The 15,626-nt window shown below is 50.6% G+C and overlaps 5 protein-coding genes across 5 annotated transcripts; 3 read left to right on the top strand and 2 right to left on the bottom strand.

The window, feature by feature from the left end:
* Positions 1–943, bottom strand: PFICI_04569 (uncharacterized protein; the record flags this gene model as incomplete). The annotated part of the gene is made up of 2 exons (XM_007833150.1): positions 1–763; positions 831–943. 2 exons carry the CDS (start codon positions 941–943, stop codon positions 1–3), a joined length of 876 nt encoding a protein of 291 aa, XP_007831341.1.
* An 847-nt stretch (positions 944–1,790) lies between these two features.
* PFICI_04568 (uncharacterized protein) lies at positions 1,791–6,455 on the top strand (the record flags this gene model as incomplete). Its single annotated transcript, XM_007833149.1, has 6 exons — positions 1,791–2,961; positions 3,037–3,070; positions 3,125–3,428; positions 3,495–4,277; positions 4,329–4,542; positions 4,621–6,455. The coding sequence occupies 6 exons, from the start codon at positions 1,791–1,793 to the stop codon at positions 6,453–6,455; spliced, it is 4,341 nt and encodes a 1,446-aa protein (XP_007831340.1).
* Positions 6,456–7,375: 920 nt separating this feature from the next.
* On the top strand, positions 7,376–9,267 carry PFICI_04567 (uncharacterized protein; the record flags this gene model as incomplete). The annotated part of the gene is made up of 5 exons (XM_007833148.1): positions 7,376–7,685; positions 7,745–8,379; positions 8,457–8,811; positions 8,932–9,050; positions 9,127–9,267. 5 exons carry the CDS (start codon positions 7,376–7,378, stop codon positions 9,265–9,267), a joined length of 1,560 nt encoding a protein of 519 aa, XP_007831339.1.
* A 278-nt stretch (positions 9,268–9,545) lies between these two features.
* On the bottom strand, positions 9,546–12,280 carry PFICI_04566 (uncharacterized protein; the record flags this gene model as incomplete). Its single annotated transcript, XM_007833147.1, has 6 exons — positions 9,546–10,680; positions 10,753–10,916; positions 10,992–11,042; positions 11,123–11,251; positions 11,315–11,952; positions 12,010–12,280. 6 exons carry the CDS (start codon positions 12,278–12,280, stop codon positions 9,546–9,548), a joined length of 2,388 nt encoding a protein of 795 aa, XP_007831338.1.
* Positions 12,281–14,467: 2,187 nt separating this feature from the next.
* Positions 14,468–15,580, top strand: PFICI_04565 (uncharacterized protein; the record flags this gene model as incomplete). Its single annotated transcript, XM_007833146.1, has 3 exons — positions 14,468–14,518; positions 14,591–14,932; positions 15,002–15,580. The coding sequence occupies 3 exons, from the start codon at positions 14,468–14,470 to the stop codon at positions 15,578–15,580; spliced, it is 972 nt and encodes a 323-aa protein (XP_007831337.1).
* Positions 15,581–15,626: the final 46 nt, after the last annotated feature.

Raw genomic sequence — 15,626 nt, 5'->3', positions numbered from 1 at the left:
CTACCGAAGTACGCATGTCACGCTAGACAACATCTCCGAAGAGGACTTGATCATGCCCATGTGTTTGCTTGCCTGCAAATCTGTGTCCGCCCAGTCATCAGACGCTTGTACGGCTTGCGTGACTGTGACCGTTCTCTCCTCATTCGTCGCGGCTGCAGCTGCTTTCTCCGCGTCGTACTTCCTGTAAGTTCCATCCAGACCGTCAATGGTGAATTCTTTGGATACTTGTTCCTCCGTCAGTCCCCATTCCTCGGCCATGGCTTTATTGCGGTAAGAGTCGTTGTCTGCAATGCGAAGTTGCCAACTCGCGTTTGAAGCAGACTTGAACTTGTCCACCACCTGCTGCTGGCTCGGGGTGAGCACACCAAAGTTGTTGAGCTTTTGTACAACTTTCCCTAGTCCCTCCAGCACTTCGTTGTATTTAGTGCTTCCCGGTAAAACCTTTCCGCAATCCACCATCTTGAAGGCTGTCCTTATCGATGTCGTGGTCTTTCCCCTGTATGTCTTCGTGAATTTCAGCATGCCAGCTCCCACGTCATTGGAAAGCTCATCCAGCGATGTAGACAGGACCTGCGCGGCAGTGAGATCCTTGGGCGCAGACACCCATTCTCTGGTTGCCGAGCCTTGAGCCATATACATCATGAGCTCTTTGAACGAGCATCTGCCGGCTACGCCTACGCAGTCAGGAGCGATAGTATAGGTATCCGCAGCGCCATTGGACACGAGCTCTTCATCACTCAAGTAGGCAAGGTACAGATCGACGCTGAGATGAGTTGTATTAGCACACGAGAGCCCCGTCAAGGTAAAGAAGCAAGAAAGATTTCAAATACGTTTCGATTGTGTGAATCTTGGTTGAATCTGCCGCAGCGCTGGAGATCTGGTATCCAAGCAGGTTGACAAGCGTGAGGCCGAAGCCATAACTGAAGAAACCGAATGCCCTCATGGTAACCAAGGGGAAACGACCGCAGGTGTCGATCAGGTGCAACAGGGAATATTTGCAAACAAACAGCAGAAAATATCTGAAGTAAGATGTGAAAGCGTAGATAGAGAAATTTTGAATTTAAGAATGACCAGAGAGAGACCAGGTTATAGTAATGAGTGAAAACTCAAAGTTCTCTCCGGCTCCGATGCGGGTCGTAATAATAAACACAAGGGTCAAGGATTCATCTAGACATAACGGAGGCCTAGGGCCAGATCCTTACAAACAGTTGTGGTGGATTATACCAGTACATGGCCAGACTAAAGTTGCCCAGATCAAACCTGGAAAAATCAATAGTCTGTATGCAGTGTAAAATTTAATCCACAGCTCTCGCAAAACATAGACCTCGGTTTGCCAGGCTGGGAGTCGATTTCTCATGCCAGAGTTTGTGTATGATCTGATACCGACTGAGTGGGCCCGTCTAAAGTAGGAATTATGATCCTGTCGCACCACTTTTACAAATAGTTTAGCACATATCCGATGCCCTGAATTTGGGGGCCAATTCTATAGTGTTGTCTATCCCTTGTCACTTTCGGACCGAAGCCATACAGGAGCCCAGAACCATCTCCAACATCCATGTGGCCTGGCCGGCCGGCTCCTATGATCGGATGACTGAGAGGGACCTAGCATGGGAAATTGTCATGTAGGTAGAGGACCACAACATAACGCGGAACGATGGAATGTACGAAACTGAATATAATACCTGTGAAGACTCTACATTTCTTGTCATTCCGTCCAACTCAGTCATTCACTCACTGCCCATTCTTGGCTACCAAGGTCAGCAGACACACCTTGTGCCTTTCATTTCACCATGTCTCCCACGGGCGCCGGTCTTTGCACCGGCATGAAACCTGTACTTCGCAACTTATTCCTCACCTTGCTCGCGGGTTCTGCCTTGGCGGGTGATGTCCCCAAGAGCTACTCTACCCGGGATCCATGCCCTGTCACCTGTGATACAGCCGCAGGAGGTGCATGGTCAGTCTACACCAATGTCAAGCGCGTCGAAGCTTGCGACAAGCACATGCTGCTCGACTTTGCTCTACACAATCCCCTTGACGATCCTTCCACGACTGTCAAGATCCGAGCCTGCACTCTCCCTGATGAGGTCCCCAGCGTCTCTCGCCGCCTGGTTGACCGCGACACTGATGCCGACTCGGATCTATGTGTCGCAGGCGCCAGTAGCATCGATGTCTCCTTGGATGTAGCTTCGTCTGGCAATGGTTCTTATTTTACATACGCCACGGCGAATGCTCTTGCACAGGTGTCCAGCTACTTGAGCGCCAGCTGTGATCTCTCTCAGGTCTTTTCGTACTCTACGGGCTCAATCGTTGGAGTGTTTGTGGGTGCCGCCATTGACAACGGAGGGTCGACCACTGCCGTTCTGGCCGAGCTCATTGACATGGTCAACAACACGGACACGGTAACCCCCGAGATCATGTTTGCGCAGCGATGTGTATCCGAGGGAAGCTCAAAGCACACATTCGGCGTTGCCATCAACAACGCTGCCGACCTGAGCTGGGTGCAGTCCTCGGTGCAGTCCTGGAGCAATGGCCTCTGCCTCAATGCCTCGTCCTTGACGTCGGCAGAGACCAGCCAAATCGCCAACACGACCATCTACGAGTACACGCACCCTGCCGTGACTCTGTCCAACATTACAGTCATCCATCCCAACTCTACTGCCACGACTAGTGGAACCATCACTGCGTCTCTGACGTCTTCTGCAACGGGATCATCGGGCACAGCCGATCTCGGAACCTCGACTTCCACTGGACTGAGTTCCGACGCAGAAACATCGTCAGGAACGCTCCTATCTACTGCGTCGACATCCGAGTCTACAGGCACCAGCACCGCTGCAGCTGTCACGCCACCGGGTCCAACACAAACTGGCATCGTCAGCACATGTAATGCATATGCCATCCCGACGTCCGGCCAGGGCTGTTGGGATTTTGCCAACGATAATGGTATAACGACCGATGAGTTGTGTAAGTCTCGCCCCTACTGGTAACACCATGCTGTTTTCATCGAAATGATTGCTGACCTGGGCCGCCTCTATTTAGACGAGTGGAATCCTGCCATTGGAGATTGCGAAAAGTGAGTCAATAGGAGTGAATTTGCAATAGTGGACTTCTGCTAATCAAATTACAGCTTCTGGGCCGATGAGGCTTACTGTGTGGGCGTTTCGAGCTCGGAAAAGCGCGACCATGTGATCACGGCGCGAAACCCCCTGCGCTATCAATGGAAGCGCGATGAATGTGACACGACTCAGATCTATTCTGGCGACACCTGCACTTCGTTGACCGCAGAGTGCGGAGTTTCTTTGGACGACTTTGAATCCTACAACGATGGTCTCTGCGATGACCCATTGTCGCCGGGCCAACATGTCTGCTGCTCTGAGGGCGACCTGCCCGACTATACGCCCCAAATGTACGACAATGGTACCTGCTACACCGTATGTAACGATTGCAAACCTTTTCAATACTGTATGGACTGGTTTTACTGATACTTTGCTTCTTAGTATGTGGTAAACACTGGAGACACTTGCTCTGACATTGGCGCGGCAGTGGGCCTGACCATCACCGAGATCGAGGAGTTCAACAACGGCACTACTTGGGGATGGAACGGATGCGGTGACTTGCTTGCCGATGCCAAGATTTGTCTCAGCGAAGGAGACCCTCCGCTGCCCAATGCCGTTGCCAACGCCGAGTGTGGCCCTACTGTGCCCGGAACTGAGATGCCTACCGACGGAACGGCCCTGGCCGATCTCAACCCCTGCCCGCTCAATGCCTGCTGCGATATCTGGGGTCAGTGCGGAATCACTCCACAGTACTGTACAAACACTACCGGTCCGTCTGGTAACCCGGGAACGGCTCCTTCGGACGAGAACGGTTGTATTTCCAACTGTGGAACGGACATTGTGAACAACTCCCACAACTTTACCGACAAGATCTACGTTGGTTACTACGAGACATGGAACTGGGACCGTGAATGTCTCAACATGCGGGCTGCTTCCATCGACACTACCCAGTACACGCACATTCACTGGGCATTTGCCACCATCTCGGATGATTTTGAAGTCGTCATCAACGATACATATAACCAGTGGGAGGATTTCAAGGCCTTGCCGGTAAAGCGAATTGTGTCGATTGGAGGCTGGGGTTATTCCACCGATGCATCCACATATGACAAGATGCGCACGGCAATCAGCCCTGATAACCGCAAGACTTTTGCAAAGAACATCATAACCTTCCTTGAGGATGAAGACATTGACGGTGTAGACTTTGATTGGGAATATCCTGGTGTACGTCCCCCATTCACCCATTCTTGCAAATAATCGCTCACAAATGTACAGGCTACTGACATTCCGGGCATCCCGGCTGGTGAGGACACTGACGGCTATTACTATTTCCAGTTCATCAGTATAGTTCGTGGATATTTGGGTCTTGACACTGATAAGACAATTTCCATGGCTGCACCCGCGTCCTACTGGTACTTGAAGAACTTTGAGATTTACAAGTCGGCCCTGGAATGCGACTATGTGGTTTACATGACCTATGATCTTCACGGTAAGACACCACTTTGCATAACCGCCGTTGGTATCCCATGGGCTAGAATCACGGTCCGCTAATACAGTATTGCGACAGGTCAATGGGACTATCTCAACTCGTGGAGTCAAGACGGTTGTGAAACCGGTAACTGTCTGCGCAGTCATGTCAACCTCACCGAGACTTACTATGCCCTATCCATGATAACCAAGGCTGGTGTTCCGTCTTATCTGATTACCGTTGGTGTTTCCAGCTACGGAAGATCGTTCAAAATGGCTGAAGCTGGTTGCACCGGACCAGAGTGTTTCTACCTGGCCAACTCGGATAATAGCTCCATGGCGGCCGAGGGTATGTGTACTGTGACTGCTGGTTACATTGCCAACGCCGAGATCAAGAACATCATCTACTCCAACTCGACCAATGTGGATTCTTGGTACGATGAAGAAACAGATACCGACTACTTGGTCTATAATGACACGGAATGGGTCGCCTACATGAGCCAAGACGTCAAAACCAGCCGGACGCAACTATGGAACAGTTACAACTTCAGAGGTACGGTCGACTGGGCTGTGGACTTGATGGAGTTTACCAGCGACGACGGCGATCCAGATGGTACTTGCGAAAGTGGCGAGTATGACGACGACGACGAATGCGTGGTATACGACGAATATGCAAACGTCGATGAATGGACGCCGTGCACAGACGGGCCCTTTGACTTTGATGACCTGGACGACGACACTATTAATAGCTGGCCGTCCTGGTGTGTGGCGCAGTACACGATCGAGTCGCTCAAGAACCTGTTCAACGACAAGCTGTCCGATTTCACCGACATGGTTAACGGCGACTATGACGACAAGTTCGACACGTACGCAGAGGCTGTGGCCGACAGTGCATCGTCGCAGGTCCACGACTTCATGATGGACAATGGAAATGACTACTTCACCTGCAACATCATGGAGATGAGCACATGCTGCTCCTTCTGCGACGACTGCAACTACTGCTTTGGCAACGAGAACTGCTACAACGTGGTCAGCATCCTCCAAGGACTCCACACCATCGAGCAGAAGACTCTCATCGTCCATTGGGAGAACAAGAGCGAGCCCTGCCCACCGGATCTATCGGAGCGCGGTTACGGAACCCACCAGAGCATCTGGTGGCACCTGACGGAGGACAAATCTGCCGCCTTTTACGAGGACCTGCTTAATGCCACCGGCATTCCCCAGGCCAAAATTGGCATGGGCCGCTACACTGATGTCGACTCGTGTGAGGGCACGTCGCACAAGGAGGGCGACGGCGCCGAGTGCTGGAACCAGGGCTACGAGTTCAACGTGCCCGTGCCACAGGGCTATACCGAGGACGACGTGACCAACCCCAAGGACACGGTTCAGTCTGGTCTGGATGCCGCGAGCGACCTGCCCGATCAGATTGACAGCATCCTCACCCAGCTTAAGGTGCTCACCTACCTGGGCGATCCGTACGAGCTCATTGACGCCATCAGTCTGCCCATTCTCATGATTGCCTCGGGCGTCGAGTCCATGCAGGAGGTGATCAAGACGGCCGACAAGATCGAGGAGGCCGAGCGCAAGGCCATCATCCTGGCCTTTATCAGCGCCCTGCTGCTCTTCATCCCCATTGTGGGCGAGGTGGCCAGCGCCGTGGCCGGCGCCGCCGACGTTGCCGCCGTCATTGCCATCCTGGGCACCGTCGGCAACGCCGCCTTTGACATTTACACCATTGTCGACGACAAGGACAATGCCCCCCTCGCCATTGTGGATTTGATCCTGGCACCGCTCGCGCTCGCCGACGTGGCCATTGTTGCCAAGGCGGCCACCATCCGCCGCGGCATGGACGTCGCTGATATTGCCAAGCTGGGCGAACGTGTCGAATCAAGAATGAGCAAGCTGCAGAGCGTGACGGGTGTATGTCATGCATAGAGGAGCTCCAATAAAAGGGGCTCTGTAACAAAGTAAAATGGTGTACCTCCTAGGTTCAGGCCACTGGTTTGTGCTAATGTTTGATCAAAGACGGCACTAGTTATAGAGATGACCATCATTTGAGAGTTCACTGATTAACAACAAGTGGGACTCGGAATCAGATCAAAATGCATTATGGAGGCGCTTCTATTTTTGTTTTAATTACTATATAGTTTGGAATATGAGCATTGCTTTTAATATGTATTGATTTCGTCCTTGATTATTATGTAAGCCTGTCTTTAGTCCACTAGACGATCAAAAACAAGCAAAAAGTTGATCAAACAGAATCCGAGAAAGATGGCCCCCTGCAGCCACTAGCCTACATTAGCCATGTTCGCATATGTTTAAGAGGCTTCTGTACAAGAGATATTGGCCGCTATAATGAACCATTCATGAAAGGCACTTGATTTTCTTCCACACTTGGGATGTTCAGTTCAATTAAGTAACGAGAATGTCACTTCTACATTAGGTGGAGAAGTGGGGAGCCAACCCCGTACACATTCACATCTCCAACGTCCGGAACATGCGGTAGCGTCCGTAGCGTCCCACTACTCCATACAAGGGGATGTGGGACAGGATGACAATTGAACACATTACAGTCTATATATTATGTTTGACATACGTTGTTTTGATGCAGTAATGGTGTCATAAGTAAGTTCTGTCATAGTCTGTATTACGCACGCAAAGCTTTCACTTTTCGTCACCCCTGATTCTACATGCAAATCATGTGGACCGGCAAATAGCATTTCTCCATATCCGCCCCCTAGTTGTTCAGTATATATCAGCTCAACCTTGTTCAATTTGAGCAGCAATTATTAAATCATCGATCCCATACTTCTTACACAAGCTGCAATCTTGAAAATCAGTCCCAAAGTCCCAGCATGTCTCCTTCCAATGGAGTTGTAGTAAAACCACGTGTGCCGGAAACAGATCCTCGAAAGGTATTCCACTACACCGATCTTCAAAGATCAAAACCGACCAGGGAGAATGATCCGTACGACTATCAACCTGGCTGGGGCAACAGACACCAGTCCGAGGTGATCCCCGGCACACTGCCAGTAGCACAGAATAATCCACAGGATCGCGGCTTTGGCCTCTACACCGAAGGCATCACATCGTCTAGTTTCGTGGCGCCACGCTCGGTCAACTCTAGTACATACATGTACAGAGCTCGGCCATCAGCCGCTCATAGTAAGTTGTTCTTGTCCTAGATTTTCTCCGCTTCAAATGACTAACGTTGCAATGCAAAGACGGTTACGAGAAACTCGACACCAAATCTCACATTGAAAACTGTTTTCTTTCCCTCAATCCAGCTGTAGAGCCGTTGCCGCAGCAAACAGAATGGTCCCCTTTTCCACTTCCCTCCGAAGACGAAACCATTGACTTTACCAATGGGCTGCACACGCTATGTGGCAGCGGAGATCCCAACTTGAAGCAGGGCATCGCCCTGTACGTCTACATGATCAACGCGTCCATGGACGGCAAGGCGTACTGCAACACGGACGGCGACTTTCTGGTGACGCCCCAGCTCGGCAATATCGATGTACAGACGGAAATGGGCAATCTCTTCCTGCAGCCGGGCGAGATATGCGTCATCCAGCGCGGCGTTCGCTTCAGGGTCGCCCTCGGCCCCGGCGTCACGGCCGCCCGCGGTCATATTGCCGAGGTCTGGGGCTCCGTCTGGGAGCTGCCCGACCTCGGACCCCTGGGGGGTTACGGGCTGGCCAACCCGCGCGACTTCTTGTACCCGACGGCACACATTGATGAGGACCTCCACCGGTCGTTTAGCATTGTTGTCAAGAATACTGGCAAGCACTACGCCATTGAACAAGACCATAGCCCATTTGATGTTGTAGCTTGGCATGGGAACTGCGTTCCATACAAAGTAGGTCTAGATTCCCCCACAATTTTGGGTGTCATAATACATGATTCCAACATACTAACCACGTCGCCACCTCAAAGTACGACTTGACCAAATTTGTAGCGCAGAACTCTGCCACAGTCGACCATACAGACCCAAGCGTCAACACCGTGCTGACGGCCAAGTCTGTTGATCCACACGTACCTCTAGCCGATTACTTGTGGTTCGGTCCGCGATGGGATGTGGCAAGCAACTCATTCCGCCTCCCCTACTTCCATCGAAATAGTGCATCTGAATTGTTGGCATGCATCTATGGTAATGGACTGGGTCGATCCGATGACTTTCTGCCGGGTGGCTGCAGCTACGAAGGTGGCCACACGCCGCACGGGGGCTTTAGCGACGAGTATGTGACCGAGGTAAAGCTTCAAGTCAATGAACCTCGCAGAATACTAGAAAGTGAGTTGCTGAATTCTGAGAGCCCCCATTGGAGTATACATACATCCTCCCTCGCCCCTCCCCTTTCCACCTCTTCTACCCTTTCCCATATCTCACGTTCCCTACTTATCATGATTGCAGATCAAATGACTATAATGGTCGAGTCGTCTCGAACATTTCTCTTTACAGAGTACGCGCGCAAGCTTTGCGGCGTTATGCAATCACAAGCCACAGATCCCAAGGTCTGGAGCAAGCTCCCGGTAAGATTTCTCGTATTGTTCAAGCTGTCCTTTCTTGTGTAACCAACTAGTGCTGACTCGAACTTCACTTCTCAAGGACCGCTTCTCGACAAATCCAGTCGTGAAGCAACTGCTTGCTCGTGTAGCTGAGGACAAGGCCAAGAGCAGAGCGGCCGCCGATTATTACCATTCTGTTGATCTTAGTGCACAAAGCACAGCAATTCACGCGGCCAAATGAGAATAGGTGGTTGTTGGCATGGCTCTTGTCAGAAACGTAGGTTCAAATAATCCGGTTCCAGAACAGGAATTATGTAGGAAACACCGGATAATTAATGGCCGAGTGTATCATTGGGTATGGACAATGGAACGAATCTCTTAACGAACCTCGCACATGAACCACATGTTAATCACATGTCCGTATGGAATTAATCGCTCGCCATTGTGACAGCTATTCAGGCCAAAACTTGTGTTGAGTGTATGCTACTCCACTCCAGAGTCCACAAGGCTAGGGAAAGGTTACCTGTCATCAATATCAAGCAAAGTGTCGCTCATGATTTTGAGTATGTAACAATAACGCTTTGCCTTCCACTTGCCAATCCCCTCCAGCAAGCTCGCAAACTCGTGAAGCACCATTTTTGCAGATTGATATCCACCCGCACAGATGAAACCGGAGAAGCTCACTGGGCCACCGTTTCTAATGAATTGCCGCGCGGCTCTCGATGGTTCATCACCACCAACAGGAACGGGAAACTCGACAACCGCCGGTGACGAGGACGATGGCAGTAACGGCTCACCCAATCCTAGTCGGCCACCGCGCAAAGTTGACCAGTCGACATCGTTGAGAAATTCGTAGGGTTCAACTCTCTGGCTGCTATTGGTCTCAGGCGTAGCGCAGTCACTACCGTGTTGTGAGTCTGTTTCCGGCTGCATCATGAATACGTATAGGCCGAGGACCAGAGCTGCCGTAAATAGCGAGGCCTCAGAGTGAAACATGGTCCCATCCTTGATGCGCAGGCGACTCATGGCAGTATAGATGCCAGCAGCGTGAAGACAGGCACGCCGTGCCTCTGGTTTGTGACACCAGGCTGCGATTTCTTGCAGAGCGGTGCGCGCGCTCTCGGCACCACTGTGACCCGCTGCCAACTCAAAGATGGAGACTTGACAGAATAGATGAAGGTTGAGAAAGTGCCACAAAACAAGGCAATTCGGATTTTTAAGCTGCAGAAACGAAGTGTACTTTGTGTGGATCTCGTAAAGAATGTATCCCAGCTGTTTTCCCTGTTCCTCATACGCAACAATCCTCTGGGGCATGACTGAGGAATGGTTTTGTGGCTGCGCATATACTGGCATCGAGAGGCAGATTTCATTGATGCGGATCCAAACAGTAGAAAGGAGCCCGACAACACTGATTGGTGATGGATCATCCATGCCTGGTAGTTGTATCAACAGAGGATAATGTTGAATGAGTGCGCAGTCGTTGAAGATCTTAGTCTCCTCGTCAATGAGACGTCTCCATGTCCTGGCGGATGTACAGCGGAAGAGGCTGGTTGAGCCCGGCATTTCTAGTCCTACATAATTGGATGAGAGTTGTGGTCTTGAGCTCATGTTGTGTGACCACCATGCATCCATCACAGTCAGCACGGAAACCAAGCTGTCCGACATTATCGCTGTCAGTGACATGGCACTAAAAGGTTGAAAGATGCAGAAATGAAACACTACTCACCGTTTAACGCTTTCGACTCGAGCCCAGGCTTTCCATAGGCCATCGTCGCTTGGAACATCATCGGATCGTGATTGTGCGCGTCCCTGGATTTTCTCAAGAAGCCCCTGAGATAGTGATAAGCATCCAGTTTGTGGCGGTAGTAATAGACCAGCATTCTTGGCGCGCTGTTTCAAGAATTCTAGTCAGTCTTGCAGACGAGCCTTACGGAAGGAAAGAAAAAGTATTGTCCATATTCTTACCAACATGACTTGCATGTGTAGCATCTGAACCAGTGTTTCCTCACGTGATGCCTGCATTTGGAATCGCATTAGCAATTGAGTCAACGCATGTGATTGATGGAAGGAGAGGGAGAAGAAATTCTTCCGCATACATTCAAAGGGATCATCGACCAAGTAGCTAGGAGCAGCGTGGCTGAGATCAGCCTAGTGATAAGCTCCAGGGAATTTCCTGCTTGAGATTGGAAATGTGCCAATTGAGTGCAACATTGCTCTGTCGCCATCTGACTATTGTATTAGCTTTACACTAGCCACGTTCTTCTAGATTTGGGTTAATATTTTAATACCGGTAAGTAGGCAAGTGTATGCTCCTTGGCTGCCCGTGAATCGAGCGTCGCCAGCCCTAGCAAGCAGAGAGGAAAAATGATTGAGTTTGACGCAGTCTTGGCAGAGAATGTGGCTCGATGTATAAATACCAAGACAGACTGCGGCTGCCGAAATGCTGAATCTAATGCTATATTTAGTAGCCGCGTAGTCGGAAAATCCGAGTTCATCGGCCTGTTATCGAGCATGCCAGTCTGATTATCGATGCCAATTGCCATGGGCTCTTGCATTAAAAGCAGTCGTTTGTCTTCATCCAGACCCCACTTGGATTCGTCTTGATCCCCAATCGAAAGTGAGGGAGATGTTTTGGAGTTAGATGGATCCGTACAGATATTATCTCCAGCGAATTCAATTACTTCAGACCATAAACTGAATCGAGTCATATGTGCAGAGTTCTCAGCTGTCCTGATCGGCCAAAGCCGCGCCACCTGGCTGAAACGCTCTGCTGGAATATTGCCAGCACGATCGGATGACTGGGTACTCAGATGGGTCCTTGGGCTGTTATGACCAGAGGGCACATCGAAATTGAACAGCACGGAGTCGGATGACAAAAAGTCGAGGAAGCCCGTGGAGATCTGGTCGTCTGCAGTGTGAGGACTCCCTGCTGCCAATTAACATGGTTGTACCTCAAAAACTTGCCAGAGTTGTGGCTGAATACCTATCATGTCAAGCTGGTGCTGTACCGTATCTGAACCATACTCGCCGTATGACACGCCTCCTTGCGGCTCTATGTTGCTGATACCATTGGCCCCTCCGTACGACATGGCAGCGGTTGATGTGGAGTGCTCCCGGTGTCTTTGCTGTCGCTTCCCTATTTCTTGCCTGCGTGCTGAGGCTACGAGCTCTGGCTGTGAGCCCTCGTTGTCATGTAGAGCTCTTGACCATTGGGTGGCGCCATCGGTTTGGATAGGGGTTGCCAACATATCCATTTGTGAGCCACTGGGGCCACTCAACAAGGCAGGGCATACTATTTGGGAATCTCCAGAGTCAAGGGCGGCTTCTAGGATCCGAGGCTCGGAATTAGGTTGCTCTTCAAGACGTGATTCTCCGACGTTTGCGCTGACGCCGCCTTGAACCGTTGGCTGCTCAGGGGAAGCATTTGTTTCCTGCCGGCGGTGGAGCCGGAGATGGCGCAGCAGCACATCTCTTGAGCAGCCACATTAGTCCAGACTCTAGCCAAACATGACAGGATAGGATGGTGCTCACTTTCGCGAATACTGCCGGCCACATTTGGAACATGAAAATGGTCTTTCACCCGTGTCTGTTGAAAGTCATCGGTGAATGCGCGCAGATTGAGACTAGCCCTAGGTACTTACGGGAGCGTTGATGGCGGACAAGGTGTTCTGTCTTTTGAAACGTCCGACGGCAAAACGTGCAGGTTTGCATTCTTCGAACGGCGACGGGCGGATATCGGGTTGTAATTTGGGCCTGTGCCTCGCGACATCCTCATATACGTGACAGGACCCTAGCCGTTCGATTGGGTAGCGTTGGTGAAGCAGAGGAAGATGTGCATCGGATGCAGGTGATGAATTGATCAAGGTGAACGCGCCTGGGGTCGGTCACCTGGGCCCCGCTTACGGGGGAAGAATGCCAGTGCCGACCAGCCGCGGAATGGGCCGCCGTTCTAGCGCGTGGAGTAAGAGGGGAACAAAAACCAATGATGGTCCATTAAGATAATACTGGAAAATGCAGATGGGCATGCGAAATGCTCGTGGAATGCATCAAATTCGAGCGTGGCTACCAAGACCTTCTGGTCGGATAACTCGCTACATATGTCTGGGGATATGTGAACCTGCACCTGGGCTACGAGACATGAACAGCAAGCCGATCTTTTTGCTCGCTTAGATTTTTGAGCGACAAAATTTTCCGATCGAAGCATATGCATAGCATGCTACCTTGTTACTTGGATTAATAACGGCCGGATGTTATTGGTGCCTGCATACCTGCCATTCATCTATTTCTGCTCCGGGGATGCGGCAGGGTTGCTATGTATGCTATACCTTACCGCTCGACAACAGCTACCGAATACCGAAGGGCCCACATGGGATTAAAAAAAGATTCGGGGGACCTTCGGGTGGGACAGGTGGGACTTACGTGTGGGACAGCCCTGGAGCCGGGAGGTGGGACAAGGCCGGGCAAGCGACAAGCCAGAAGACACCTCAGTGGTGGTGGAAAGAAAGAGCTTCGAGACGAGAAACAGTGAAGCCTCTTCGTCGCCTATGAAGCTGTCAGCACGATACTATTTGCACATCGTGGCTTCGTCGTAGTCGGGATTCTGAGCGACACTTGATACTGAGTCTCGCACCGAAGGAAAAAAAAAAGAGGGGGTTCTGGGCAGACAGACTGAACAAATCTTTAGCGATGGACAAGCCTGCTACTTTGGAGCATAGCGCTTTGGGCGCCACTTTGCACGGCTTACAATTTGGTAATGTCTGGCAATTTCGTGGCCTGCAATACGCAGGTATTTCCGAAAGATTCGCACCACCAACGGCCCCAAGTACCTTGTCTGGTAACGTTGATTGCACGTCTTACGGGTACGCATGCGAACTCCCGAGACTTTGCCACCATCATAATGGGTATGACGATGTAAATGCTGAGGCTTGTTCAACAGTCCGAGATGCCCTCAAAATCACATAGATTTCCGCCACTTGCTTCGAATCCCGCCAGAAGAGACCATAGCTGAGCAAGTAGAAGACGAGTTTCTCTGCCTCAATCTTGATATTACCGCGCCCGCTTTTTCCAAGACTTCAACTAGCAGAAGTTGTCTACCAGTTCTTATATGGATCCATGGTATGTTAGTGACGAACCTTGATTACAGCCAAAAACTATGAGACTAATGCATATCTAATACAGGAGGTTCACAAACTGTGTCATTTGGCACAAGTTCATCCAGACTTTGTGGTAACTACTTTTTTCTTCAATTATGGTGACCTCTGTATTTCTTCAATGAAGTGTACCTAATAAGGATATTGTTCGGCTCAGATCCGACAAATCTCGTTGCAAGGTCAATCACGATTTCCAAACCCATGATAGTGGTCACGTTCAATTATCGACTGAATGCTTTCGCGTTCGGGGATGGAAAAGGTGAAGTGAATCTCGCTTTGAAGGATCAAAGAATGGCCATCGACTTTGTCTTGTCGCATATCGCTGATTTTGGTGGTGACCCTGTAAGTGGCTTTAAGTTCAAGGGTGTTTTTCTTCCCTCTTCTTTAATAATGATACTAATGTTTGATTTGCAGGGAAATGTTACTCTCGCAGGTGAGAGCGCTGGTGCTGTCTATTGTCATGCTCACATGGCCATAGGCTCCCCGGTACGACAATGCATTCTTCAATCTGGCTCTCTTTATCTTTCACCCCCTCAACCTCGAACGAATGGGAGTGTTGTTATTGGCAGGCTTGAAGGCGCCTTGTCTAATCTCGGGAAATGGACAATGCGCGATGCGCCGGTCCAGAAGTTGCTAGAAGCTCAAGCAGAACTTGGGCTCGTGTCCTTCTTCCTTCAAGCCGAAGAGCCGCTTGATGGATGGGAAACTAAACACGGGTCGGTAGAAAGGCTTCTTATTGGGGATACGGAGTATGAGGTGAGCGACGTTGAAGATCAAAAACATATCAATATGACTTCCAAGACTGACTCATATTCTTTTATACAGGCTGTTCTATGGCACAATGGGATGCAAGAGCTGTCCGCACCTCAAATTGCCGAGGCCTTCGAACTCGCAGGAAGTGCCAGCGCGGATCTGTCCAGGCTGTATGGAATCGTGAAGGATCGACCTTCTGCATGCAAATATGGTGCATTGGACTTTCTAAATGACGCAAGATTCGTATTACCAGTTGAGATGATGACGGAAACCTGGCAGGAGGCCAAATGTCCAGTGTTCCGCTTTCTGGTGGACCAGCCTAATCCTTGGCAGTCTTCGAGTCGAGCTCATCACGCCGTTGACCTTCTCTATGTGTTTGGTGCGTTTGACTTGTCCTTTAACCCTGCGGCACAGGCGGTGTCCATCGAGATGCAGAAGAAATGGATCGAGTTCATTCAGGGGCAAAACCCATGGCAGCCCGGCGGTTACTGGACGTTTGGACCTCATGGAGAAAGCCAAAGCATTGATGATAAGGGATTTGCAGCGAGGAGAAGGAATCGTCACCTGGATGCACTCAAGAGTCTCGGACCAGAAGTCATTGATCCAGTGTACAAAGCGCTGGCGGCTGGACGTTTAAGCCTTTTGAATTAAGGTAGATAGGATATGGGATGGCTGATCCGTCATTTCATAAACTGAA

Source organism: Pestalotiopsis fici (assembly GCF_000516985.1).
Source record: "Pestalotiopsis fici W106-1 unplaced genomic scaffold PFICI_Scf_3, whole genome shotgun sequence".
In the NCBI taxonomy this organism is placed as follows: Eukaryota; Fungi; Ascomycota; class Sordariomycetes; order Amphisphaeriales; family Sporocadaceae; genus Pestalotiopsis; species Pestalotiopsis fici.
This window is presented reverse-complemented; position numbering and strand designations above follow the sequence as displayed.